The 27285-nt window shown below is 42.7% G+C and overlaps 2 protein-coding genes across 6 annotated transcripts in view; one reads left to right on the top strand and one right to left on the bottom strand.

Annotated features, from left to right (window-relative positions):
* The window catches only part of ATAD2B (ATPase family AAA domain containing 2B), a 76296-nt gene extending 75688 nt beyond the window's left edge, over positions 1-608 (bottom strand). The window contains exon 1 of one of the 2 annotated variants that reach the window (XM_042032871.1): positions 225-608. In XM_042032871.1, coding sequence (XP_041888805.1) covers positions 225-380 — 156 coding nt within the window. In that variant the 5' untranslated portion in view covers positions 381-608. The remainder of the gene's footprint in view (positions 1-224) is intronic. The other variant, XM_042032870.1, reaches the window with a different exon arrangement.
* Positions 609-8448: 7840 nt separating this feature from the next.
* UBXN2A (UBX domain protein 2A) lies at positions 8449-26927 on the top strand. Of its 4 annotated transcripts, none has more exons than XM_042032869.1 (7): positions 8449-8543; positions 12263-12316; positions 13730-13865; positions 15644-15753; positions 17316-17456; positions 22191-22355; positions 25151-26927. In XM_042032869.1, exons 2-7 carry the CDS (start codon positions 12276-12278, stop codon positions 25437-25439), a joined length of 882 nt encoding a protein of 293 aa, XP_041888803.1. In that variant the 5' UTR covers positions 8449-8543; positions 12263-12275; the 3' UTR covers positions 25440-26927. The 4 variants fall into 4 exon arrangements, with proteins under 4 accessions (XP_041888803.1, XP_041888802.1, XP_041888801.1 ...); XM_042032867.1 differs by having other exon boundaries at positions 8502-8923; XM_042032866.1 differs by lacking the exon at positions 8449-8543 and adding an exon at positions 8918-9005.
* The last annotated feature ends 358 nt before the right edge of the window (positions 26928-27285 follow it).

The following is a 27285-nucleotide window of genomic DNA, read 5'->3' as shown; positions in this document are numbered from 1 at the left end:
GCTCTCCGCAGCCGCCCCCCGCGTCCCCGCCGGCTCCGCGGTGCCTCCTCGCCACGGGCTGCCCGTCGGCCCCGCCGTCCCTCCGACAGCCGTCTCGGCACCCGCCCCCCGCCGGCTCCCGTGCCCGCGGCGCCCCCCCCGGCACCAACAGCGCTGTCCCCAGCGACTCCCCGGCCTCGCCGCCTCCCTCCATCCCGGTCCCCCGCGGATCCCGCGGTCCTCACCCGCGCTGCCGCCGCCTCCTCCAGCCCGGCCGCATCTGCCTTGGTGCCCCTCTTAGAAGACCGGGTGCGGGACGAGATGAAATGGCTGCCGGCCCCGGCCGCCGCGGCCGCCGCTTTGCCCAGGGGGCGCAGAGAGCTCTTCCTGGTGTTCACCATGGCCCCGGCGAGGGGGGACACGGGGGGCGCCGCCGCCGCCGCCGGCGCGGAGGGAGGAGGGAGGGAGGGCGGACAGGCGGGGGCTCGGGCAGGGAGGGGAAGGGGAGGGAGAGGGGGAAAGGGGGGAGGAGGGAGGAAGGAAGAAAAGCCCTCCGGGGAAGCCGCTCCGCCGGGCAGAGGCGCAGTCGGAGCCGCGCCGGCTCCTCCCGCCGCTGTCGCCGCCGCCTCTCGGGCTCAGCCCGGCTCTAACTGGCCGCCATTACTGTCCCTGCTCCCTTTCTCTGCCCGCTCCGCGCCGCCCCCGCCAGCCGCCGCCGGGGGGCGCTGCGGCCCCGGCGCGGCCGTTCTATCCCGGCGCCGCGCGCTCTATGGGCCCGGCCCGGCTCGGCCCGGGGGAGGCGGCAGCGGCCGCGGGTCCCCCGGGAGCGGCTCCGGCTCCGGCTCCGCGGCGGGGACCGAGCGCCCACACAGCCCCAGGGCCCCGCCGCGGCCTGGCCAGAGCCTGGCGAGCCACCGGCCGGGCCTGGCCCGGCGTGACCCCGCGGGGCGGGAGAGCCGCCGCCGCCCCCTGAGGGCTGAGCCGAGGGCTGGGGAGTTCAAGGGCACGGGGAGCGGCTACCCGGGGCCGCGGGGGGTGAAGGGCAGCGCTGGTACCCGGGAAGGGGCTCAATCCCCGGTCCCTGGAGGCTGGAGCCGCAGGCTCTGCTCGCTCAGGGAGGGTCGTGCCAGGAGCTGACAGGACAGCTTGGGCGAACAGCTCTCCCAAGGATGAGATCTCCATAATTTCCTGTGGAAAACTTTTCACGGTCTGATGAGCCTCAATATTAAGAAATCCCTTTGCTCTCCCAGGCTATCGGGAGTGCGCCCTTGCTTCTCCCATCGCGCTAGTCACCGGCAGCGTCTCCTGTGTTTTGCTTCAGCGTTGCTGCGCTTGATGTTCGTTGTGCGGTGCTCGGAAAGCTCCTTTCTCCCCACCTTCCTCCTTATCACACATGCATTTCAGAGGGGCGAAGAATACAACGCATTACCCTACACCGGATGCCTAAATTTTTCAGATTATTCACAAACTATAACCCTTCAGCCTATTCACGAACGCAGTACCTTCTCGCCGATACAAGAATCATTCTCTCACCACTTGTTGCCCTATACAGAACTTACCGCAGTGCCTGCACATAAGCCCCGAAACAAAAGCTTTGTGAAAGAAACGTAGCTGAGAAACACAAGCACACAGTTGTAGGTGACAGAGTCTCAACCTCTTAATTTTCACACTGACTGGTTTGGCACTGCTGGGCAAGTCATTTCAGTGCTTCTTGCTTCTTTAACCAAAAAGAATATCATGAAATTACTGAGCACGTGGTTCTGACTGTTAGGCTCAAGCAAGCCTTATCAAAGTACTTTTATTGTTTAAGGATGGAAAGCACGATAATGTTTTAGTAAAGAACAATTAATTTAAAAACTACTATTCTGTTTTACCTGCACACATCTTTCATACATCCCACATCTTTCTTTTCAAAATTACAGTCTGTAAAAGTATGGGAGAATGTGTACTTAAAAATAGAAAATACGCAACACTGACATCAGGATATATAATAAGAAAACCAGCTTTTTAAATATCCAAGCAAAAAAAAAAAAAACTTACTGTGAATAGCAGCAAATTTTTAGTTTTATGAGATACTACAAAATAGAGTGCATTTCAGGGTAGGAACTATAATGTCTCATCTCACATTCTCTATTTAGAGTTTGTAATCTGTATTAGCAACAGTACTTCATCTCCTGTCCCAGAATCTGCAGTGTCTTTGAAAAGCAGAGTAGTTCTGCTCCATGAGATTGGTCTTGATAGGTTTCATATCATTTTTTTCTTCATTTATTTGCTTAAAGGTTATGAAAGGATGTAGTCATTTCATACACTTGTAGGCTTAAGGAGTATTTTAATTTAAAACCTACAAGGGAGTTTGAGAATGGTATTTGGAAATCACATCCTTTTAGCCTTCAAAAGTAGGAATAGAAGGAAACTGCAAGAGACTGTCCCTTACCAAACACCAGGAGATATGTTCAGTAACAGTATCACTTCATATATATATAATGACAAATAATGTACTTTAACATTTCTGTCCTGTAGTACTGATAGGCCATGAAACTCAGACATGGTTTTCGAATTCTGTTGGTCTGAAAATGAACAGTATGTTGATCTTCAAGTTGTTGTACTCATCACAAAAATATCCCCCATTTTGGGAAAACCAACAGATGAGTGGCCCAAAAAAGAGCCCAGGCTGCAGCAGTTACAGTGAATGTCATAACTCAGGATTGCAGTCATTGGCAGGGCTGTTTGGGGAAGCTTGCATAACATCTGCTTGCAACATGCCTGATTCAAACCAGCACTCCTCCTCTCATATACACTGATGACTTTTAAAAACTAAAATAAACTTAGTCAAGATGCAAGCAATTTGGTTTTCCTGGGTCCCTGTCCAGATCTGCTTGAAATAACAGAAACTCTCCAACTCAAAAGCTATTTATTTTATATTTGCTAGATAGTTATAGCACAATTGTGTTCTTTTTTTGTTTTGGTTTTTTTTTTTAGTGTTCTGATCTCATTCCTGTGAGCCACACGCAGAGAGCACTCTTTATGACGCCAGAGGGACTACTGTAGAGAGATTGATGTAGCTCAAAATCCCTGATCTCTGCTTTGAACATTTGTAGTGCTTCATTCTCATTATGTTAGCATGGTAGGAAACACAGAAAGACATGCTTCATTTTGGATGTTTACTCCCTGTGTTGTTTTTCACAGATGGTTTTATTTACAGGTTTCTTGGTTGTCTTATTCCTCTTAGAAGGTGTGGCTGGTTATTTTGACTCAAATAGCTTACGGCTTTATAGCTTCCATCTCAGCTTCATCACCAGTTTTAGCACTGACAATATATAAAAATCAATCATAAGTTACAAGGTTTGCTTGGTAGCTTTGATTGGATGTTTTTTGGGTTTTTTTTTAATGCAGAGAACATGTTAACGTAGGATTAATATTTTGTATCACACACAGAGATTTAAATGTAGTTTTACAATGAAAGATGAATTACTGTAGAGAGGGATTTAGAGTAATTTCACTAATCCAAGAATTTACTTGTTCCCATTTTCTGTATCTGTTGTTGGTTCAAGTGTCATATGAAGACAGAACAGCATTAAAAACCTATTTAGACTCCCTTCAGCACTCTACATGCAGAAAATGTTTGGGGAAAAAAAGTAAGAATTCGGAGTAGTGAAAGACAATGAAAAAGTTAAGGGGAGAAGGCCTGAAGCCACATTCCAGTAAGTATTATATTAAAAAAAAATGTAGAGCTCATTCCCAGTAAGATTTAGTTTCAAGATTTGTAGTTTGGTCTTACAGACAGATGTCTAAATGCTTCTACAAATAAATCCATTGGGAAGGACCATATTTCAAATGGAACCAGTTTATAATGAATGCTGAAGCTTACAGCAGCGTTCAATGTCCTTTTATCTCCAGTTGTTCAGAAAAGAGATTAAGGTATCTGAAAAATGTATTAAGAAGAAGCCATACCATCTGCTGAGGCAGGTACACCTCTGGGAAATTGGAAAAATACGAAAAATTACTTGAGCAAAAGAGTCCCTTTCCACTAAAAAAGAGTTGGGGAATGAAGTAATATTGGGACATCATGATGTAAAAAGACATTTAAAAATTACCAAGGATGAAAAGCCTTGTTTGCTACGTGAATGGTATTTAATGACACAAGAAATATTTGGAGATGGAAGATTTTGTTTTCACATGTTCCTATTTTACCAGGAAATCAGGAATGGGTTACAACAAAAGAAAAAGTCCTTCATCCCTTATTCAGAACTTTTGCAGAGAGTTTCTTCCTAGTAAGGACCAGAGGGCTCTATTCAGTGAGTTACTATTTGCTTCAATCATGGGTAATTTACCAGAGATTACTTTGCAATATCTCTGAATAGCAGTAACATTCCAAAGAATGGAAATCAAATCATCTTTTCAGGCCTGTATTTATAAGCTCATATGTGCACCTCTCAATCATGCTGTCAACTCCTCCTGGTTTCAGTTGAATTTGAAATAAAATAGATTCACAAGAGATCTTGCTTTTGTAAACCCACCCTAAGCCTTTTCCTGCGGGGGATGTTAGGAAATTAAGATTGTGTGGTTATTCCTTTGAGAACTGTCCATTATGAAGATATGCCTATGGGATATAAGTTTGGAAACTTCAAACAAGCACTGTCCAGTAATCAGGATTGGTACTACCTTGAACTGGAACACAGAACATGATAAAATCACTCCACATTGCAGGCATTTTGCTATGTTATTAAAGAAGGCTCATTATTTGAAGACTACCATTGTCATTTAAAAATGGATAACAGTTATGATTTCGAATTAAATAGTTAATGTCCAGCCCCATTATCAGCACACCTATCTGAAGATTGATTTCCACACTAGATAACATCAGTGCAACTTGAAGCAGGATCAGAAAACAGGTTTCTTAGATAACATTAAAAGGGAGTGGTAAAACTTACCTCCTAATATTTCAAAGTTATCCTCCCATCACATGTGGCCATTAGCTTCCATAACATTTTCCCTGTTGAGCTAAGGTCACAGTAGATAGTTTTTCTAATAATAATAATTGTGTGAAATTCACAGGCTGATGATATTGCAGCCAGGCATCTGCAGGGTCTGTTTTTCACTATCATTCAGGCTGTAAATTACTTCCATCTTGGACAAAAGTGGCAAATCATCTCACTTTGGTGCTTATGATCATTAATCATATGAAAGTAGCACCACCAGCCTGTTACTATGCTGGGTGATGAATAGCTTTGTAGTAAAAACCAGACTCTGTCCTAAAATGTTCACAATAAAAATAGGCATTTATGAACACATGTGTAGATAAGCTTCAGCACCATACAAATGCATAATGGCTTGATTAGGATCACATGGCAAGTCCGTCAAAAACATTATTGGTTCATAAATCTTCCTAGTCCTCACACACAATCTTAGCTTTCAAAGTGTGTTTTCTTGTTACAGATCCAAGAATGAGCTCATAAAATACACTACCATGTCATCATTGTAGTTTCACTTGAAAGTGTCTTTTCCCGATATGTTATTTTCAAATGTGTGTTATCTGGTACAAACAGTTGCTCAGGCTGCCTTGACTTTTTCATGGGATTATGCATTTCATGCTAATTTTAAAATTGAAGCTATATTCAATTTTCTTGTGTACTTACAGTCCAAGAGTCCAGCAACGTGTGGATACTCCTTGCAATGCATGGGGATAATACCCTTTTAGTGAATGCTGATTCACCCATGAAACAACGACTTGCTTTTCCAGTGCACAGCTGACTTCCTAGAATCAGTTCCTTAAGCTACTCCCCCCTGTGTGGCAGCCTAGAAGGTTTAACATTCCTTCAAGGACCATTCCTCCTATGCGGAGGAACGTGCTGTCTTAATCAGTGGAATTGCCATTTACAGGATAACCAGACCCTGTTCTCCTATTTATTTGGCAGTCCCAGCTCCCTCACAGTCTGTTCTTGCTCTGTGTACACACACTTACAAAAGGCTTCAGGCAACAACAACTCCTCTCTCAAGTTAAGGTCAATCAATACAGCTGATGTTTAATTATAGGTAGCTGACAGTGTCCTCTGGCATAGGCTAACCTTGTTAAATATAAGGTTTAAAAATATCCCTTCAAAATTAATTTTCTGGTTGTTTTTAGATACCCTGTGTGTGCTGGTTCTTCTGTGACCTTGACAGGACTGGCGGTGACAGCTAAAACCCTGCTTTACTCTGTCAACACTGAGATTCACTCTTACATTATAAAACAAGTTTGGGGGTCGTCGCTATCTTCCATGCCAATGCATCTGATCTCCCCTGACAAAGGGGCATGGAGATGGTCGTATTTATCTCATGAATACCCTGCTAGAGGTTTTTCAGCAGACACAGTCTGGGCTGTTTTCTTCTATTCACCACACAGTAAGAAAAGGACCATTTGCTTCTGTTCATCTAGTGTACTGCCAGAGAATAAGCTGTATGAAATGCACAGAGTCTAAAAGAATTTTAGTGGTGTCTTGATTGAAACAATACTCTAACTTGAAAATTTCCAGCTTTAAAGAAAATATTTTTTACATTACACAAGATTTGCAGATCTTTCTTAAGATTTTTGTTACTCCTATGCTTTGTCAACAGTTTGACTCCTGAGCGATGACAGCACTACTTAGAAGAGCTTTCAAGAAACCACTGAATTCACTAGGACACTGATTCCTGTTGTAGTAGGTCAGCATGTCTCCAGCTGTACTCTGATTTCCAGTAAGAGACTTAATATTCTAAATCAATATGTGATTGCAGCCAGGACGCCTGCACCATTACACCAGGTAAGTCCAACCTCACCTCCTTCTATGCTTACCTTTGGGTCTGTCAAATTGTTGCAGAAAGGGCTCCCAGGGAAGGGCTAAGCATATTACTGAACTTGTGTGTTTAATGAAACAGTGTACTTAAAATATTGAAAGAAAACTTAAAACAGTCCAGCACTGCAAAACAACCTTCTGATGTTTTAGCTAGGGTTTTGTAAATTCTTTGAACTTTTCAACAGTGTAATTATATCCATGATTTAAGTTCTAAATATATAGAACTTGTTTAACAGAATCAGTAACACTTGTAACAAACAAGTGCATTCTATTCGAAAATGTCAAAGTATTTTAAACATTAAACAAAACCAGGGAGAATAGAATCTCAGGAATCCATGTTTTGAAATTTAAGACTCCATATATGTTAACCAAAACAAAAGGCAAATTTACTATCTTCCCTGAAGATTCATAAGTAGGAGCTCTAATTAGATCTCATCTAGTTAAAACTTAACGATTAATCCAAACTGCCTTCAAAAGGTTCAATGCATTGTGACGTACATTATAAAGAGAAAGAAATTATAGCTGTCAAATGTCAGATTTTACTTCTGTTACTCACCCATCACGGAACTTTGAGACTAAGCATCTTATTTTAATATTTCTGAACAATGTGATTTTAATTGTTGCAATTAAGGGATTGCAGAAACGTGTCCCACGTGAAGATGACACTCAGTCAAGTATTACCTCTGCTTTTAGAATTACCTTTGATCGCAGTTGTAAATTCGCAGTGGATTTCCCATTAATTAGTGTGAATTAGCTAGTTGTGGCTGTTCAGTTTAGGTTAGTTCCAAGTGTTTTACAGTGCATCGCTAATTATTGGGGGGAAAAAAACCCCAACCCTTATTAAACAGCCCGCAGGTGCAAGGGATGTGTTCACTCTGCTCCGTGTGTGTTACCAGGGGCTGGCAGCTTCTTCGCGCTGTTGGCCTCGGATACTTGGATAGCTCCTGGCACCACGGGACCTCCTCGTCCCGCAGAGCGGCTTCTCCAAGGCCCAACACAGCGCAGGGAACTCGGCTCAATCCTTTTTTCCTTCCCCCGCGGATCCCATCCCATTTTCCCGGCTAATTCACCCTCAGGAGCTCTGCTTCCCAGGCTCCGAGCCGCTCTTTTGTCCTCGATGCGAGGCCTCGGCTGAGCTCCTTTTCACAAATGTCAACACTCGCCCGTAATTAGCGCTCGCCGCACAAGGAGCCATTCCCACTCTCCAAAGGGCTCAGAGTGCGGCTGCTCCCGCCGGGGACGCGGGGCCACTCCAGGGCCGGGTGGGTGCCCAGACACCGGGACCATTCCCCACTGTTGTGGATGCCGCGGTTTGACAGACAGACACACAGACCGCGTCCTTTGTTCCGCAGTCGGGACAGAGCTGCCTTCGCAGTCTCTCCCAGGTCGGGCAGGGATGTTTATCTCTGCTGTGCCGCACCAGGTCTTGCCTGGGCACCGCCGCAGCGGTGCGGCGGTCCGGCTTGTTCAGGCGAGCCGCGTCGGGCCACAAACACCCCCAGCCCTCGCCTCTCCCCGGAGGATAGGGCAGGGCAGAGTAGGGCAGCGCAGCCCCCGGGGAAGCCGCGTTTCCCCCCCCCCCCCCACCGGGGGGGGGGAACCCTAACGGACCCCCCTCGCTCCCCCCGCGGTACCGGGGCGGAGCTCTGCCCGCGCCGCCCGGCGCCGCCGCGCCTGCGCCGCTCAAGGCGGGACACCGAGGAGTTCCGCGGCGGGCGGCCGGTGCCGGGCTGGGCGCTCCGCGACGGGCGGGTGAGTTCGCTGCGGGGACAGGCCGGGCAAGGGGAGCGCGTTCTGCAGAGCTGGCGTTTCCTCGGCTCCTGCCGGCGCTCGGACTTGGCCCGCGGCTGTCCTTGAGGCGGGCGGGCTGAGCCTCCCCGCTGCCTCCGCCCGGCGGCTCAGCCCCGCTCGGAATCGGCCGCGTCCCGGAGCAGGAGCGGCCCTCGGGGAGCCTGGCCTGGCCCCTCCCGGGGCGGTCTGGGCGTTCCGCCTCCGCGTCGGTACCGCGGTATTGCCTCATCGCCTAAAAATACCTCCTGGCTGGCCGCCGGGGCGGGGGCCGCGCTCGGCGGGCGGGTTTGGTACCGTCGGGAGGCGCGGAGCGTGTGCCCGGCCTGGCTCTCGGGGTGCGGGTAAGTTCCGGTGTTGCAGCCGCGGAGTTGTCCCAAAATAGATTCTTCGACCTGCTGTGCGTGATCCACGCACAGAGCCAAGGTACTTGATTTTTTTGCAGCTCTGAGCGGAAAGAAGGGCTGGATGGTAAATCCACAAAGCCAGCGCGACGACTATCAAAACTTTGCCCTGTTTATACATTTTAGCAAGCAAAGGCACTAATGTTCATTGGCTACAAGTTTACATAGTTCTCTTGTTAATGAGTGTTCTCTCTTTTATCGGTTAAATTACTCCGTTGCTTCCCATGCTAAGTAGTCTGCGTGCTCAGCCTTTCTCTTTTGTTAGATAGGGGGTTTTCTTGAGGGTGGTGTGTGAGTTGCTGGTCACAATTTTGCCCTGCCGGAATTACCTTTTACCCACTTGGAAGTGATTTCAACACAGTTGCTGAGCTGGCTTTATTAGTTTCTTCCTTATCGTGGAAGTTCTACCCAATGTCCTTGTGGCCTGTGAATGCTGCGTTCTTTGTGTCCACTATCACTGGTACATCCTTCATCCCGAGCTTTGTTAACCTCCCCCTAGGTCTAAGATCGTTGAAGCATGTCAAGTCCTAAACCTTAACAAGGCAATTCTACGGACAAGTAATTTATCTTCCTAACACCTGGACATCAAGGTTGGGGACAGGTTTCTCTCCGAGTGCACAGCTCCTTGAGCCAGCTGGAGAGGAAGTGCAAATGCTGTGCTTTGTACCTGAGCACATCAGTCACATTCAGGCCATTAGGTTTGATGCTCATCTCGCTATTAATTTGCATTTGCCATTTCTCTGTAGCCTCCTGTCCCTTTGTGGCTACAGTGCAATTTTCAGCTGTAATTTCTGTGCAGGGGCAGACTGTGCTGTGCTGCAAGCAGCTCTCAACTGGAGGAGTTTGTTCTGCCAAAGTTAGTAAGGGGTTAGCAGGCTGTCAGGGCAGGGGGCTGCATGTGCTTCTCTGGGTATTGCTGCCCTTCACACCAAGGAAAGCCTCACGGGTAGTTTCTGTTTTGTTTTTCTTGTATTAAAATAACTGGCAATGTGGGCTCAACAGTATTGACCATAAATTATTTGCCAAAACGAATATGCCTATTGAGGGCTGCCTGTTTGGAAGCTCTGGCTGTGAAAGGCCACTGCTGGGTCAGTGGCCCATCTTCCTGGGGCTGGAAAGCCCCTGGGGCTGTGTGGGAATAGCCAGGAGTATCCTAACACTAGTTAATAGATGTAGCTGTGGTGGGCTGCTGGCATTTGCAGCTTCTTCCCATGTTTTAAATTTAGTTTCTGGAGGTGGTAGTTCAGTTCTGAGGTACCTTTTGCCACTGACGCAAAAATTACGTGCCAAAATTCTTAACATTTTAAGTGCCAATTAGGGATGTCTGTCAGAAGTTGGTGAGAGGAGGTGGTTTGTGCTGGCTGGGTTGACATGCTGAGCTAAAGCGCTTGCAGTGCACTCTGATCACTATGTCCTAATGGCTTTTGGCCATAATAAACATTAATATGCTGTATAGGATGATTCTTCACCTTGAGAGATTAACACAAACATTTCTTCTAAGTGTAATTGCTGTTGTACTTTAGAAGGAACAGCAGCTTTCACAGCTGACCAGTTCTGAATACTATTCATGCCCATTTGAGGCCAGCCTAATGTAGCCAAAGAGCTAATTTGAAGAGCTGCTTTATTGTGTCTGTTTCTTTTTAACAGCTCTGATGACAAGTCACAGAGGATCAACAAAAGCAGATGGCAGGAGGTGGCTCTTGTTGCTTTGGGGAGCAGCCTGCTGGAGTAAAAGATTAGAAGATAAGCACATTAACACAAACCACAAAGAATTACTTTGGGCTAAACACAAAAAAACCCTTTGTGCCAGAGTGTGTTAAAACTGAATTTGAGAGAAGTTTGAAAAAATTACACTTTGTAAGCATTCCAATTTCACTCTGCTTACTTGATACTGAGAGTTCTTTTTTCCCAAGTGCAGTCCAAAGTTCCAAGAGCAATGGACAGATATACATATAGCATCATCAGGTACTAGCATGGGCTTGCCTGATAGATGTAGGGCTCTGGCAGACCATTTGGGGGGGGGGGAACCTCATCTTGTGTGACATGTCAAAGATGTGCAAAACATAATGTTTTGACTTAATGCATAACAGCACCAGTTAAATTTAAGGCTGACCCTTACAGGGCTTTTTTTGAGGCTTATATATTTTTCCGTAGAATGTCTCTCACAAGGATTTTAACTTCCAGGTTGAAAGAATACCAATATTAAAGTCCCAAGGAGCATGAATTAGTACTGCATGTGGTGGGGTTTTTTTTGGTTAGTGCTGCAGTGAATGTTGTTTTCCCATAAATTTCACATCTTGTTAAGTTAGATCTCAAGATCACTTAAAATATGTATTAGTGGTGCTCTGCATACTGCTTTGTTCAGGAGTGTGATGGCTATCACTGCTTTAGTTTGATGCTCTGAAAGACAGGCACAATGTCATGACTTAGTCCTGAACCTGCCAGGAGCAGAACATCATCTGTGTAACCCGTGGTTGTCAGGGATAACTCTCTGAACACAGTTGCAACTTAAAATTTCCATTTTCCTGTGGGCTTTTCCAATTTTGGAGTGATTTTGGTTTTTTGAGGATGTTTTGGAAATTTCTGGCTTTTTGTGACTTTCTGTGACTTTTTCCCAAGCATTCAGAAGTGACTGTAATGAGATCAGTGTGGGATTTTTCACTTCTTTTGACTCAGCAGACTCATCCTATAGCATATTTAATACTTACAAATCCAGGATTTTTCTTGTCAGCTAGCAGTAGGCCAGGAATGGTAACTCACAGTTTCTGAGTTGCTGCAACAATGTCTTGAGGTAAGATAGGAAGGGGAACCTGACAAATCTTGCCCCTTTAAGTAATGCACAGTTAAGGTGAAGGTCACTCAAATGCCTGCAGTGGCACTGCAGTTTTTCTGCAATTATCTCATAATGCTATGTAAAACCAGGGAAGTTTAAACCATGCCACTCAGGAAAGGAATGTGATATTTCTTCTCCCTTTGCAGAAGTATGAGCGTGTATGTTCACAACACACTGTGATTATTGTGGAATGTATTTTGTACGTTTATGAAAAAGTAACCTTGCTTCTGAACGTCTGGAACAGATGCGTGGTTCATGTGTCATTAAATTAGAAACTGCAGGAAAACAAAGAACCATCTGGAGACTTGGTGGGAGGGGAGGTTGAGGTTTCTGGTTAAATGTATTATCAACACAGAAAAAGATATAGAGAGTGCTTCAGCTACAAAAGGAGGCAAAGTGTGATGGGTATTTTGTTTGGTTTTACACCATTTTCTTTTTGTAATTAGGGGAAGCACCAGAATGAAAGACATGGACAATATCAAAACTGTAAAGAAAGAATGGTAGGTGCCAGTTCTCCCATCCCCATTTTTCCTCTTTTCCTGCTGCTGTTTGTGTGTCCTGTCATTACTTTTCAAACTTTATGTTAAATTCTAAAATACAGTATTTTTACTGCATTCATCTGCTCCACATATACTGAAAATTTAAAAAATTCTATTGTTTTGCTGGAAGATTTTTCACATACCTAAAATGTTTCCTAGATGCATGAAGCTGTGTAAATAGTTTTATATAAAATAGCAAGGCGGCCCTTCAAATTGCTAACTCACTGTGCAGCTCTGCATCTGATGTGGAAGTGTTTGCTTTTCCAGTTCTGTTTCTGAGGTAAAGCATAATGAATAGCTACATTAATGCTTCAAGTTTCATTTGTTCCATTAGAAAAGTAAAGTGGGGACAGCACACTTTTGAAATTTTTTCTTTAAAGTTGTTGAGGTTTTCTTTTGTTTAAGATGTTAATCTCCAGGGATTCTTAGTGTTGCATAGATGCACTGCAAACAATTCCATTTTATGCAAATGTATCTAATTACCATTCCAGTAAGCATTGCTGCTCTTGAATTCAATGTAGAGTTTTATGTAAAATTGGATATTTTTTCAAGAGCTGGGATTTTTATTTTCTGAATTGCTTAAAATAGACTTTTCTGAATCTCCAGTAGGAGTAACTCCTGCAATGTTTATGAAAAGACAAAAGAATGTTCTTACTGTGCAAGGAACCTGTACTGAGATAATCATTTATTCAGGTTGCGTATTTCTGCATTTTGACTGGTGAAAATCTAACAGAAACAGCTGTCACATATACAGTGTTCTATAAAAAGATGTGGTTGATGCATCTTTTTTAATACCCTGGCAGTCTCCACAGTGTTGAAGGCTTCTAGTGTATTTCTTCAGTGTGCTCCAGCGGTGTTGAGTCGCTTGAGTTGCCCTAATGCACTTTCCAAAACAGTCATGGTGGTTCTGGGATGGTGCTGGGAATGGGGAGGTTCAAGTGGGGGTGGAGGTGTAAATCCTAGAACAATTTTCTTGTATTTTTTAAAACTTACGGCAAAGAGACCCAAGCTTGTACCACAGGAATGCTTTAAGGAAAGCCCTTCGTTGGTATGCAACTAGGTGTATGATGGTTAGAAATATGAATCATCTAACTTGCATTCCTTGCTCTGGTACCAAGTTTAGAAGCTTTGCATAGATTTGTTCATCTTTTCTGATTATGTTCTGTAGTTTGTGCTTTTGAAGTGGAAATAATAGCAGTTAGAGATTGGTAGGAGGTCTATAGAAAAGGCACAATGCAAAGTTGACCTGATGTTTTGTAGCAGCTGGGTACAGGGGAGTGTGGCTTCCATATTTCTTGGTACTGAGCTTCTGAGGTACCTATTTGTCTTCTAAGGTGTCCTCTGAGGAGTCATTTTTGCTTATTTTTTCTGCAGGGTGTGTAAATCGGGAACCGATGATCAGATTTTGAACGGTACAGAACAAAACTGTGACTACTTTGTAGATAACCTATTTGAAGAAGCTCAGAAGGTTGGTGCTATGTGTGTGCCCCCAACCACAGTCAAGAACCAGGTAGGCAGTGAAGAAAAATACTCACGTTTGATACAACAGCCCTCCAGGACTATTCTGGAAAATGGATGCCAGAAGTCCAGCAGTCTTCTCCAGTACATCACCAAAAAAGTGCACACAGAATTCAGAGAACTGTAGGAACAACCTCCCATCTCCCAGTAAGCCAGGCCTTTGCTGCTGAGTGCTTTACAGTGGGTTTAGAGTCATTCTAGAACCAAGGCTGGCATTGACTAGTGCACTTCTGCTTTATTAGTAAGGAGAGTGAGGTGTGCAGGAGTTCAAGGAATGACAAATACTATTACATAAGAAAGTTATTTAAGGAGCTGCAGCCTTTTTATGCAGAGGCATAGCCCAAATATTTTTCATTTGCTCTTATTCATATAATTATGGTTGTAGTGGGATGTTCAGAGTGGGTTTGTATCTCAATGATTCTGTCCTTTTCATGTTTTTCTGTTACTCATCAAAGACTGGTAAGGGGAGGGAGAAAAGATGACAGAAGAAAATTGGAGTGGGCATTGCTAGAAATTATGTTCATGGATCCTTAACTGACCCTGGAAGAAATGAAATGTCAGGAACAATACCTTAAATTGCAGTCCTGAAATAGTGCTCCATGGCATTAGTTGTGTCAATGCTTAAATAGGAAGTTGGTGTGGAATAGTTAGTCCATGTTAAATTTGCATACTGGCTCACTGTAGAGGAGCCTTCCCATAATTAGAACTCTTTCCATATGCATTGGTGCCATGAGACACAGGAATTTTTGATGGAATCTAATCTTGCTGAGTGCTGTCTTCTTTTGACAGATTACCCAACTGAAAGAGAAGGAATTTTATTTATTTTAAATAGGAGTTTGCACATGCTATTTATTTATGTAGCAATCACCTAGCAAGTCAAACTGGAAAAAAAAACCAAACAAAAAAAACTCACAAAAAACCTCCAAACTTGTCAGCCTAGTTCAAACTAATATCCAGCTGAATTCTGCATTTGTCTATACCTCATCTGTGGCTGAGTATCTGTCAAGACATTGTTATTTCAGGCACCTGAATAACTAAATGCTTCCTTAAATGGCATGATGCATTAGTATGAAAATACAATCCCAAATATCCATCTTACAATTGGAGAGATTTCAGTAAACAGTGCAAAAGCTACAAGTTGGAGTAGTGGATGATTTCTGGCAAAGTTAAGGAATTACTGAGAAATTATTTTTTCATTCCCCTAACCACCAAATCTTTGAATACACCCTGGAATTCCAGGGTAACAGAAGCATCTGACTGTCTGAAAGTAAATTTTCTGATACTTGCTTCATTTCCTGAGTGAAAGGCTTCTGCATGCATCATCTCAATGCCTTTACTTTGGGAAGATCCTCCTGAATGATCGGAACAAGGCTTTACCCTAATAAATCCCCAGCTGGACTATTCTGGCAGTTGGTGTTCCAACACCAGGCATGTGTGCTCTCAAATTAGCTCTTGAAGAGTTGCAGCTGGCTGTGATAGTCCAGCTCTTTATTTTTTTTCTCTGTTGAATTGAAGGAGTGTTCTTGACCTAGGAAGCCAAAATGATTGGGGGAAGGTTTGTTTCTAATTTGGATTGACAGAAGATACTTAGAAATGTCACTTACCCCTTGCAGTTGCCCTGCCTGTTGGCACGGGGCCAAGGCAGATTACAGTGAGCCTGCTCTCAGTATTTTTAGTCTATGAAGTGGATGATTTATAATCACAGGGTATGTGGGTATACCAAGCTTCTTTTACATCAGTGTTATAATGAGAATCGTTCTTACTCTGTAGGTTGATGTAATCATTAAACTTTGGAAAAATGGGTTTACGGTAAATGACAGCGAACTTCGGAGCTACACTGATGTTGCAAACCAGCAATTCTTGGAGTCCATTAAAAAGGGGTAAGCGAGTTTTGTGTTCTTAACCAGCCAGAGTTAATGTGCTTTGGGTAGCGCTTAGCTTATGCTCTAAATTTTTTACGTGGCTTTGCTGCACTGCAGTGTCCCTGTAGGTGAACAGGCCCTGCCGGTCTCCTTCCTGCAGTGCTAATGGCTGTTGGAACATCAACAGGTTTGACACAGCTCTCAGTGGCAGTAGTTGTACAGTTGCTGATGAATAGATAAAAGCCAGTGTTGGCAGGGGGCACAGCAGGTACACAATGAAATAAAGAATAAATCAGTGCCCAATAAGAGCTACAAATCAAATGGTATTTTGACTAATGAACTCAATGCACAAGGGGTTGAGCATTTCTGGTTTTATGGTCTTTGTTTTCTTTTTGTTGATGAAAAGCCTTAAATGGGTACAGATGTTCTGCGTAGCATCAAGAAACTCTGATCAGTCTTAAATTTCTGACATTTTTCCAAGTACAAACTTGCTATTGTGTACATATAACAATCTTACATTCATCCCTGTGTTAATAGCCATCTTACATTTTTGCCTGTGTTAAAAGTTAACATGCTGTCCTGATTTTTGCTAGTGTTTGCAATTGTTGCTTTAAAAACGTTTGACCATACAAAGCAGTGTGATTTTGAGCCTTTAATTTGTAGTCTGTTTCCTCACCCCACACGAATGGAGAGGAGAATATAATTTTATGGATAATGCAATTTAATACCTCCCTATCAAGCATGTGAGATTACTAAGTCATTATATTTTTCTTTTTCATATTTTGCTAGGCCATCAAAAACACTATTTTTACACTATTTCTCCTCTATGGTTTCACCTGTGTTTGTTGTAACAGCAATTAACTGCGCTGTTTAAAGCCCTTTGTGTGCATTCATCAAAAGTTTGCCACTTTTATTCCACTCTTTGCCTGTGAAGATGCTAATTATGAGATGGTTTCTGCATAATCATTGATGGTAGAGAAGCCCCTGTGCCAGCTGAGCCACACCACCTGAAATTGTGCTGTCTGCATCAGAGCTCAGAGACAAAGAAAGGCATTGTTGTGTTCTGCTTAATACAATTAAAGCATTACCAAGGTGACGTTACTGCGCTGAAGAGTGGAGCTATTAGCGATAATATAATTTTTAGAAGCTGAGATCTGTGTTTATTTGTCAATAAATACATTGTGCCTAAACTCAGTTCTTCCTGTTTAAAAGCCTTTTTCTTTTTGTTTTACTGTGGGGATAAAATAATTGAACCTTTTGCAGCAGTGTATGGCAACACTGAACTTCCTACACCTCACATGTTTAGAGTGGTAACTGCTGAGTAAATTTGAACATCACTCAACAACTTGCATAATAGGGGGGTTTTTTTGTTATATGCTTTGTAGTTAATTTGCAGTTCAGGAGCTCGAAGTAATATGTATGCACTTAACCTAACTCTTAGTAAATACCTGTGAAGTTTTTTTTAAAAGCATCGTCCTTGAAAGGCCAAATGTTGAACAGTTATTAATCATTAGTCTATTTTGTATACTGAAAACAGTATAGTACTTTTTTTTTTTTTACTGGGTTTTTTTTTTCTTAAGGGAACTGCCTTTTGAGCTACGAAAAGTTTTTGATAAGGAGGAGATAGAAGTGAAAGTGGAAGATAAAAAAGATAAGGTGTATTTGTCGTCGAAAAGGCCAATATTTCATCCCTTTTCTGGACATGGTTACAGATTAGGAAGGTGAGTAGACTGATGTAATATATGATTGAGTAACTGAAGGGGAACTATACCTCTGGTGAAGGATCATAATTCAGGTTGGAAGTGATCTCTGGAGTTTTCTAATCTAAGCTCCTGCTCAAAGCAGGGTCATCTGTGGGGACAGATGAGGTTACTCAGGCTTTTATCTAATTGGGTCTTGAAATCCTACAAGAGCAGAGACTGTGCAGCCTGCTTCAGTGCTGGACTGTCCTCATGGGAAAGAATTTTTTCCTTATATCCAATCTGAGTGCCTCTCTTTGGAATTTCTGTCCACCATAAAGAGCATCACCCCCTCCTGCAGACCCTGGCAGGCTGCTTTTAGGTGCCCCACAACCACCACCATCTCTTCCACAGGCTGAACAAGCTGCTCTCCTCCAACAATTGCTGGCAGAGTGAGTGCTTCATCGTGCAGGCATCTTGGTGTCTCTCCATGAAGCTTGGGGGATAATTGGCTCCCACAATCCACTGGCTGTGTTGATACAGCCAGGATGCTCTTGGCTTTTGTTGTTCAAGGTCTCAATAGCAGAACTGTTTCCAGCTGAAATGCTGTCGCTCTTCTATTCTGTGATTTTAGAGAAAAGAATCTCTTTTAAAACTCTATGTGCAATAGTTTGAGAAGAGGGGGGAGTATGACAATCCCATAAAAGGAACTGAAGAAGTAAGAGGTTATTTTTCCTTTTCTTAAAATTGTTCAGTAATTAAGCATGTATTTGTTGCAGTAAGGCATTTTACATTTTACACTGATCCATGTCTCTTTCGTAGTTGGAGAGTGTCAGCCACTCATGCCAGTGCTAATACTGGACTTGATTTACAACCAAACAGTAACTGTATTTTGGAAGGCTGTTGTAGAGCAACAAGCCAGGAGTTCATTTATTTGATCCCTGTGACTTTTGCTTACTCCTGCCACATTATCTGCTACGTATCCCTGTCATGCAAGACTTGAATAAAAGCAGGCGTCAGCTGAAGGAACAGGACACGTTCAGTGACCAGGAGCCTACAGGATGCATCACAGGTGGCACTGCTGAGTGCCTGGGGTTCCTGCAGGCTTGCAGACTGGGGTTGCTAAGATGTGATGCAGCCTTAGGTGAACTGCTTGTTTCAATTAACTGGAAAGGGTTTGGCTGCTAAGCCCCAGAGCTTGTGCTGGGGGAAAGCCTGACCTGGGCAGGAACAGCTAAGGCAGGGGAAGAAGGTAATGTGCAGAGCAAAAGACTGATAAAGGTAAAGGATGAGTGGTTCCAGGCTGATTTAGAGAAGCAAATATCTGTTTTATGAGTTTCATCTGTTTCTGTAGCACAGTCCATTCAGTTGCTCCGTGCTCGAGTAGATACAATCAATAGGGAAAAGCTTCCCTTGAGACATGGATGAGATGCTGCAAGACTTGCTTTTGGTGGCACAGAAATCCTGAGCAAATGGGGGTCAAGAACTTAACCTTATTTTATCTACAAGTAGACCTGTTTATAGCAAAACCAAAAGATCTTCAGTGTGCTGGGTAGGTTGTTCAGTCGCTTGTTGTGCTCTGCCATGCCTACAGCAAGTAATGATCTTGCTTCCCAGTAGGCAGGTGAGGTTTCAGGAACATGCTAATCTGTGAATTTTGGTTGACAGGTCTTGTACAGAGACATCCTACAACTTGCTCAGCATTTTTTATTTTTTTTCCTACTCTTGCTAGTCTATTCTGTGCTATGCTATCAAAGCCTTTCCCTTAAAGAGAAGTAAATATTTTTGCTGATCTTGGAAACGTGAGCTGTAAGCGGTCCTAGTCCATGAAGTAGTGCTCACTTCCTGCTGTTAATAAATCTCCATTGCATGTATACACCACACTTGCAGCAGAAAAGCTTTGTGGGGCAGTAGCAGAGCTGGCTGAGACCTGGAACAAGTTTTAAGCTATAGAACTCCTTTTCCATAGTAGCACTTGTGTGATTAGTCAGAAATGAGAGAGACAAATGACTGAAGAGTTCACGTCAGTTGATGGCCTAGCTAAACCTCTGCTTATCAAATAAACTTATAAAATTAATAGTGTATACTTGGTCAGTCTTTCCAAGTGGAGGGATTTTATGATGGATGAACCATTATGAATTGGTCTATTGACTGGTTCTCAAAACTTTTGTTGGAGGATCTAGAAATAACATATATGTTGATATAGCTCAGACAAGCTTGATCCTCTTCCTTTTTGTTTTACAGGAGAAATAAGTAAGACTTATCAAAATTTTCCAATGTACCTTGTGAACCTCTGTAACTAATGGTATATTCTGTTTTATCTATCACGGTTCAGATGCATTTCATAGTTTGGGATTATGACTAGATTTGCAACCCCACTCTTCTGTTGAGCTAATCTATGCATCTTTGAGACTGCCTCAGAAACATGTTAATTAAACTATTGACTGAAATCCCTTGTAGCAAAGCGAGTTTGCTCTGTAACCTCATTAGGGTAAAGCATTGTGTGTCAAGCTGCTTAGCCATCAGTCAGGGTAAGGCATGATACCTAACTCCTGGGCTTTTTCTTGTCAGAAAATTGACAGGATGCTCTTATGTCTCTTCAATCTCCAGTTTACATCTTCTGTTGATAATCTTATAAAAGGAATAAGCCTTAAAAGGAGTTATAATGCTTCGATCTCAGGCTAATAAGGCTTAGATTCTTGGGTTTTGGCTTTAGTCAAATCTCCTACCACTAGATGGCTTTATCTGTCAGTTCTGCAAGAGAAAAGTTTTTACGTATAGAAATGCTTGAAATCTTGGTGAATACAGATATTCTAACTTTCTCTTAAATCTTCATTTAATGCATTGGCTCCAGTCTCACACACACTTGCTACTGAAAGAATCACCTCCAGTGCCTGCCGCATATGGAGATGTGGCTGTGAGGGAAGTTGGTTTGGGAATGACACCAAAATCTGTGTCCATGCAAGACAGTTGTCTGAGCTACAGCTGTGACTGATGTAGCCCAGCCCAGCCTGAGCCAGACACCACGGCTGAGCACCCCTGCAGCCTCTGCTGTCCTGGAGGCAGCTCGCTCACACAAGTTCTGCAGTGTCTGAACCAGCAACTGAGCAAGGAGGGAGCAAGAGCTGGGCATTGCTGGACTGAAGTATGACTTGAAATTTAAATTTTTTTTATCTGCTTGCAAGACTGTTTAACATTATCTTGCTGTTAACTCAGGCTTTTCTTCCTGATCTGGAGGGCAATTAAGTCTTACTTCATATTGAGGTCAGGCATGAACAGAAGCTGTCTGTGAGATAGTGAGGCAGGTGGATGGTAGTACATCACCTGTACTTGTAATAGAATATTTTACAGATGTGCCAAGTCCTTGTGCCCCAGCTAATTTCTGTGTAATGCAAAACAATTCTGTCTCCAGTCACAGTGAGCATCTCTTATCTCTCTTATGAATGAATCTCATTATCTCTCATAATAAATGAGATTTCTTGATTCTCATTCTTTTTGCTGAGTTTCTGTGGAACATATAAAAAGTGCCTCTACTGGCTGATATCCTAGAAGTTCGGACAGCACTTAACTGGGCAATAAAAGATTTTGAAATACCTGACTAAACTTGCGCTTAAGACTCCAGCTTTATTAGCCTGAATGTATTAAGTCATTAGCTAATAATTAATGAGCTGTGACTTTACTGCCTTATGAATAAACTAAGACAGGTACAAGAGCATAAAAATGGGGTTTGTCTGCAAAGCAGGTGTGCAGTATAGTTAAGACTGCTACTCTGTGGCCATCAGTTACCCACTTCTCTCTCAGGAAACTGTAACTCACCAATTTTCTGTGCTAAGAGAGCTTTTCTGCAAACTGCCGTGTAGGGTGCTCATGTAGTCAGTGACCACAGCTGAGCTCAGAGGAGAAATGGTAACTCTTTAAATCATTGCTATTCTGCAAGCAAACATCTGGTTATGCTCACAGGAGCTGAGAATGTGCCCATTGGATCAGGGCCAATGAGGACTTAAACTGTACATGCTGAACAAGCTTAGTCATGAAAGAAGCACTAAGGTCTAGACACTTCTTCAGAATAAAAATTTTTGCCAGCAGTTTTTTTGTTGTTTGTTTTTTAAGACCATGCAGCTGGACTGAGGTCCATGTATTCTGTCAAGTCATTTTATGAATCTTTGCCCCTGTGGTTGGGTCAGCTGCTTAAAGTGCCTTAGGAAAAAAAAATCCGAATGCTGTGTGCATCAGTCTGGATTTTTCACATTAAGTCAATTTCTCTGATAGATGAGTAATTCTTCTAAGCTGAGATAGATGATGCTGGAGTCTAAATCAAGGCTAACAACATTCAGTTAAATTGAATTACTGTAATCACATTATGCTGAAAATTAACTTTGAGTATGCAAATTCAATAGTCAACCCCCTTAAAGTTTCACCTGTGTGATTAGAGTACAAAAATGCATGAAGAATCTTCAGACGGTTTTGTCTCTTGTATATTCATATTTAATCCTCTGATATTTAAGTTCCTTTCCATCTCATAAAAATCCTAAGCAAACTGAAATTCTTCAGCGTGTTTTAGTCTTTAAGTGAAAATATTGGCATACATGTAGAAAAAAAAATAAGGAAGAAAGAAAAAAACTGATCTTTATGTCAGTATTCCTATATTTATTAGACTAAGAAGTCATCAGTGTACTCTGTCACAGGGCAGAAAGCTTCCGAAGCAGAGGTCTGAAGGGAGGTTCAAGCTTACATGTGTGCACAGAAGCCATAACCTCATGTGGCTTTTCTTTTCAGTGCTACTCCAAAGATAATCTCTAAAGTAAGAGATGATCATCAAGGACCTGATGACAAAAGACACCTGCCTTTAGTACCCTTGAATGACTTGGAGCCTATCACCAATGTCCAGATCTGGTTAGCTGATGGAGAAAGGATAATTCAGAAATTCAATGTTTCTCACAGGTAAGATTTATTTTACCACTGTCATGTGTATTTGCATCTGAACTATTTGTCTTAATGCCTGTACACTTAAGTCTCTAATTTCCTCAGTTCACTTAGCATTGGACTGTTCTTCAGTTGTATCTGGAAAACCTTTGAAATCTTGAGAAATCTTTTAGCTGACAAGAGAGGAACATAAGAGGAAAGTGAACTGATATTAAAAGTCGTCTCATAGCTGAGCACAAAGGAAAATCTAAGGACACTGTAGGAGTTCTTTGTCGGTTAGTGAAAGTTAAGGTGTACATATTACTCATTACTAGAGGAAATAGCTTTTAACATGATGGATCTCTCACAAAACGGCTACATCTGGAACAAATGGCTTAGTATAAAGCCTGCTGGTCATTGGGCATAGACAGCACCACAGGTGGGAGCTGGAGAAAGAGACTTAGAGTTGAGCTGGAGAAACCTCTGGGGAGGGCTGTAGTCGGTGCACTGGGCCGGGAGGTTCATCCCCTGCATGTCAACATGGACAGAATAGAATGCACACAGTGTGTTTAATTCTTAATTAATAAAATTTCTGGCTCCCAAAGAGGCTTAGAAATGAGCATAATGTCAGAAGGTGTCAGCACAGCGCGTGTATGCAGGAGCTTTGAGAAAGTGGGATTAACACTTTAAATTGTAGAGCTACTGTCTTCAGAGACCTTTCTCAAATCTGAATTTGAGAAATTACTCCAGTGCTATACAGTCATGTCATGTGGAAAGAATATGTTGCCTTTGCTTCTCTGTGAAGCAATTTAAAGGTATCACAGATTTAATACAACCCAGGCTGCTGTCAAGATAAACTCTGTGTATCTGTGGCTGGTCAGAAGGAAAGCTCAGCTGTTGAAGGTTAATGACTGTAGCTTTTTCTTTGACTTGTACTAATTTATTACTGTTAGTGGCCTGAGATATGAACTGAAACACTGTTATGATGTACTGCTGAAGGGTAAATTGCTATTTTAATTATAAATACTTCACTGAAGGGCTTAATATCTCAATTATTCCAGGTCCCACACATCTAAGTATATTTACAAGCTTTTTGTCTTCACAGTATATAGCAGTTTGAACACCTTCTAAGTGCTTTTGAGAGGAAAAAAACCATCTGAGATAAGCAGAATCACAGCTTTACTGGTGTAATGCTCTTTTTGAAGTAGTGTGCAATAAATATTCCATCATAGCATAGCCCCTTGCCACAAGACCAGGACGTTTGTGCTGTACAGAGGATTTGTGTATGAGCTGGTAAGAACTAGAGGGAAATCCTTTTAGAGTACATATCCTTAAGCATAATGACTGCATGCACAGGACTCCTTTCAGTGCAGAAGACAGTCAGCTATTTGTTAACTAACATATAGATTAATAACATGTAGCATGTATATTGCAGTGTCTGGGTAAATTGATTACTTTTAGCTTTTTGCAGCTAGATTGTGTAGGTGCCACAGTAACTGCTGCTGTAGATATGAGTTGATTACTGATGAAAGATTGAAGTGGAAGCATGGGAAGCATTTTAGTGTTGCAGCATGGGGAATTGAGACATGGGAATATAGCAACTAGGAGAGCAGAGTTGTAGGAATAGCGCACAGAGCTGTGTCCTGGATCGAGTTGTGTCCCCTCTTGAGCACTTGCTAGGTTAGTGTGACCCTGGAGCATCAGGTATGGAGCCTGGAAAAGAACTTTTTCACCCTGAAGTAGGGAGCTGGTGGCTAATTGCCTGATTTGCTCTTGGAATCCAATCAACTTTGATATAATGCATATGTAGACACCTGTAAATGTCCAACCAAAAATTTAGTCCTGTTTGAGGTTTTTCAAGCTCTTGGCTTGTAAGACCAAGCAGTGTCTCTGTATTGAGGCCTGAGTGCACAGGAATTAGTTTTTATTTTGCTGGCTGTATCTGTCCTGGTGAGTGTGGCTAAGGCATGGATACTTGGGCATCTGTGCTGCTAAACTGTTGGGATGGCATTGCCCCAAGCCAGCCAGCACTTCCTCAGTCAATACCTAGCCATGGTTCAGATGTTAGCTCAGGTCCTGGACCATTCCCAGGAGACAGTAAACCTCATGGAAGACCCTGTGCATGGGAGAGAGGAAGGATGAGTTTAGGCATTTACCAGCAGCCAGTCTGCCAGTTGGCCTCAGGACCAAAGAATGGACATTGTCACTGTGTTAATTTTATTCATACAGATGTATCTTTTCATCTTCATTTTCTAATTAAATTGGTCGATGAAAGAAGCTGATTCTTCCACAGGAAAACCTCTGTCTTGCTCACACAAGACAGCTTGAATCTTTAATGAATTCACTGTGCCCTTGCTTTGAGAGGATGGGACTGTGTTTAGACCTAGTTAATGTATCAGCTGTCCAAATAATTTTTTCAAACCCTTTTTCTTCATTTTTATTATGGTTCCGTTACATGAACCACAAACTGGAGGCATCTTTATTCTAGCTCTTGGCTGCAGAACCCTCAGGTAAGAGCTCCACCAGCTGGTTAGGAAATGGTAGGTTTGGGTAACTACCATCTGAGCCACGGTGCTGCATTTGAGTGCTCAGAGTAAGACACTCATCCGTGTTCCCTTGGGAGTACTCTCAGAGCATGCAGATCTTGGTCCTTGCCTCCCAAGTGGATCAGGCATTTCAGGATACCACCTCATCTATATTGCTGCAGTTCTCTGCTGTCAGGCATTCCATGAAGTGGTTTCATTCCTATCCCATGATGGCTCTCTGTGTTATGCACGTGTGTGGGGATTGCAGTGCTGGAACTCTAATGCTGAGTTTTCTTACTTTCTTCTCAGAATCAGCCACGTCAGAGACTTCATAACAAAGTATCAAGGATCTGAGGGAAGTGTTCCCTTCACACTGACGACCTCCCTGCCCTTTCGAGAGCTGCAGGACGAGACACTCACACTCGAGGAGGCAAAGTTGCAAAATGCTGTTGTTGTTCAGAGACTTCGGAAAACAACGGAGCCTTTCAGACTGTTAGTGATAAAAGCACCTGAAAATGACTACAAAACTGCTGCTACACCTAATGGACAGCTCAAGAATGAGCAAAAAACTGCTATCAATAGTACAAGATCAAATTAGCTTTTAACTGACCAAAATCTATCTGCAGGGTGAACTAGGCAAAACCAAAAATGTAACCAGCAATATGTGGGTGGCCTCACATCCTCATGCACTGTGCTCTTAGAGAGCAGAATGGGTGCTGTGCTGTTGTCTGCTATAATAGAGGTACTTTCAGCTAAATTGGGTGGTCAGAGCCTGGCTGTATAATGTAGCAGATGGTACAGCAGACCATCCTTAGAATTTCCTTAGGTAAAACCTTCTTAGTTATTTAATAGGTGGGTCTAGGTGGAACAGTTCTCTGAGACTTAACTACTGATAGCACCTTTTAAGGAAAAATAGTATTTATTTTTGCACTTTGGACTAAAGTGAAACGTTTCACATTATAGTGTAAACTGCTGCAGTTTGCATTCTTCTCACAGTAACTCTTAGACAAGCAATACTGCAGGCAAGCTCACATTTGGACTCTAACTTGAAAATCTTCATGATGTAACTTTTATCACAGGATCTGCAGTGTAATAATGTTCTGTCAAGCCTTCACATGGTGGTAGGTGCATGTGTGAGAAGATACAAATGAGGTAGTCTGGTGCATACTGCATATGAAGTGCCTCAAAGTAAGCTCTGAAGGAATTGTTCTTACCAATGGTTGAAGTGGTTTCTGCTTCTTTTGGGCTGCTATGAGTGTCTTGCAGATCAGGTGATGTTAAACTACCTAGCTCATTAGCATAGGGAGCCACTTGTAGCTTTATCACACCGAAACTAAAGTTTTTTTGACCATCACCATGCAGGAATGTTTAGAGGGACACAGTTGGTTTTGTACTGTTTATCTGCCTCTGTCCTGAACTGCCCAGCTGATTGAGACACTAGTTGCATGTGGTCAAGTTTCAAAGATGTTGAAAATCCTTACTTGAAAACTGAAGTTTTTCCTTCCACTTTGCCCTATTTCCATCCAAATCTTTTATTTTGCTATTCATGTACTCAAGGCATAAAGTTTTTAGCCAACTATTCCATGTTTTGCTAAAAGAGAAAACAACATAAAGACTAAATATTTTGTACTGTGTTTACTAAGCATGTGGGATTGTGAATGGAACTAAAATATCCAGGTAAGACATATCCCAGGACCTTCAGTGGGTTCTGACTCTGTGCTACCTGTGCTAAAGGATTGGTTGTTGGGGTTGTACTTCTTTGGTGTGGTTAAGTGAAAGATGGATTTGGGTTTTCCTGGTTTTGCTCTAAATAGAAAATTACTTCATTGGAGTGACTTGTATTCTAAAAAGTAGTGAGGCTTCAAACTCTCCTTCATTCCCAGGGATATAAAACTGGTTTGCTTCAGCATCTCTCGTGGTGTGTTTGAAGTGAAAGTCAACTGGGCAAATACCTATTCAGTGTCCTCAGAAAGCAAATCTCTGAAAAGGATGCCTTTATACACTTTCCAGTGCTATAAACTTCCTGTGCTACTGTGTCATTCAGGTTTATGTAGCAAGTGGTACAATTAAATTTTCTTTGCTCTTGCATTGACTCCTTTATGAAAAACAAAAATAAATGTGCAGACAAATCCACTAGTAAAATTGAAAAGACAGAGCACCTACAGACACAGCTCCAACCCTCAGTTCCCAGAGCTTCCTAAACAGGGCGTTTTATTAATCAGTGCTTTCGAATTCGTCTTAGTGTACAACAGTATTAGAAAATCACATGTGCTTGATTGTGAGCTCAGAGGTACTATCTACAAGGTGCATGAAATACCAAAAGTAACAGTGTACTACTATTCATGCATTTGCAGCACAGAAATTTGAAGAAATAATTAGTGTAAGATTGAAATTGAAGGGGGGAGTGTAAAATTTTGAAGTGGGTAAATCCATTTTGCTTGCTA

Source organism: Corvus kubaryi, unplaced genomic scaffold (genome assembly GCF_017639235.1).
Source record: "Corvus kubaryi isolate FWS band 111438036 unplaced genomic scaffold, C.kubaryi_AGA036_p1.0 37354, whole genome shotgun sequence".
Classification (NCBI taxonomy): domain Eukaryota; kingdom Metazoa; phylum Chordata; class Aves; order Passeriformes; family Corvidae; genus Corvus; species Corvus kubaryi.
This window is presented reverse-complemented; position numbering and strand designations above follow the sequence as displayed.

Bases quoted from the DNA above. Each gene is read 5' to 3' on its own strand.
- UBXN2A (XM_042032869.1), top strand. From the start codon at position 12,276: ATGAAAGACATGGACAATATCAAAACTGTAAAGAAAGAATG. The intron at 13,866-15,643 runs GTAGGCAGTGAA...CTTACTCTGTAG, and splicing joins CAACCACAGTCAAGAACCAG to GTTGATGTAATCATTAAACT. The intron at 22,356-25,150 runs GTAAGATTTATT...CTTTCTTCTCAG, and splicing joins AAATTCAATGTTTCTCACAG to AATCAGCCACGTCAGAGACT.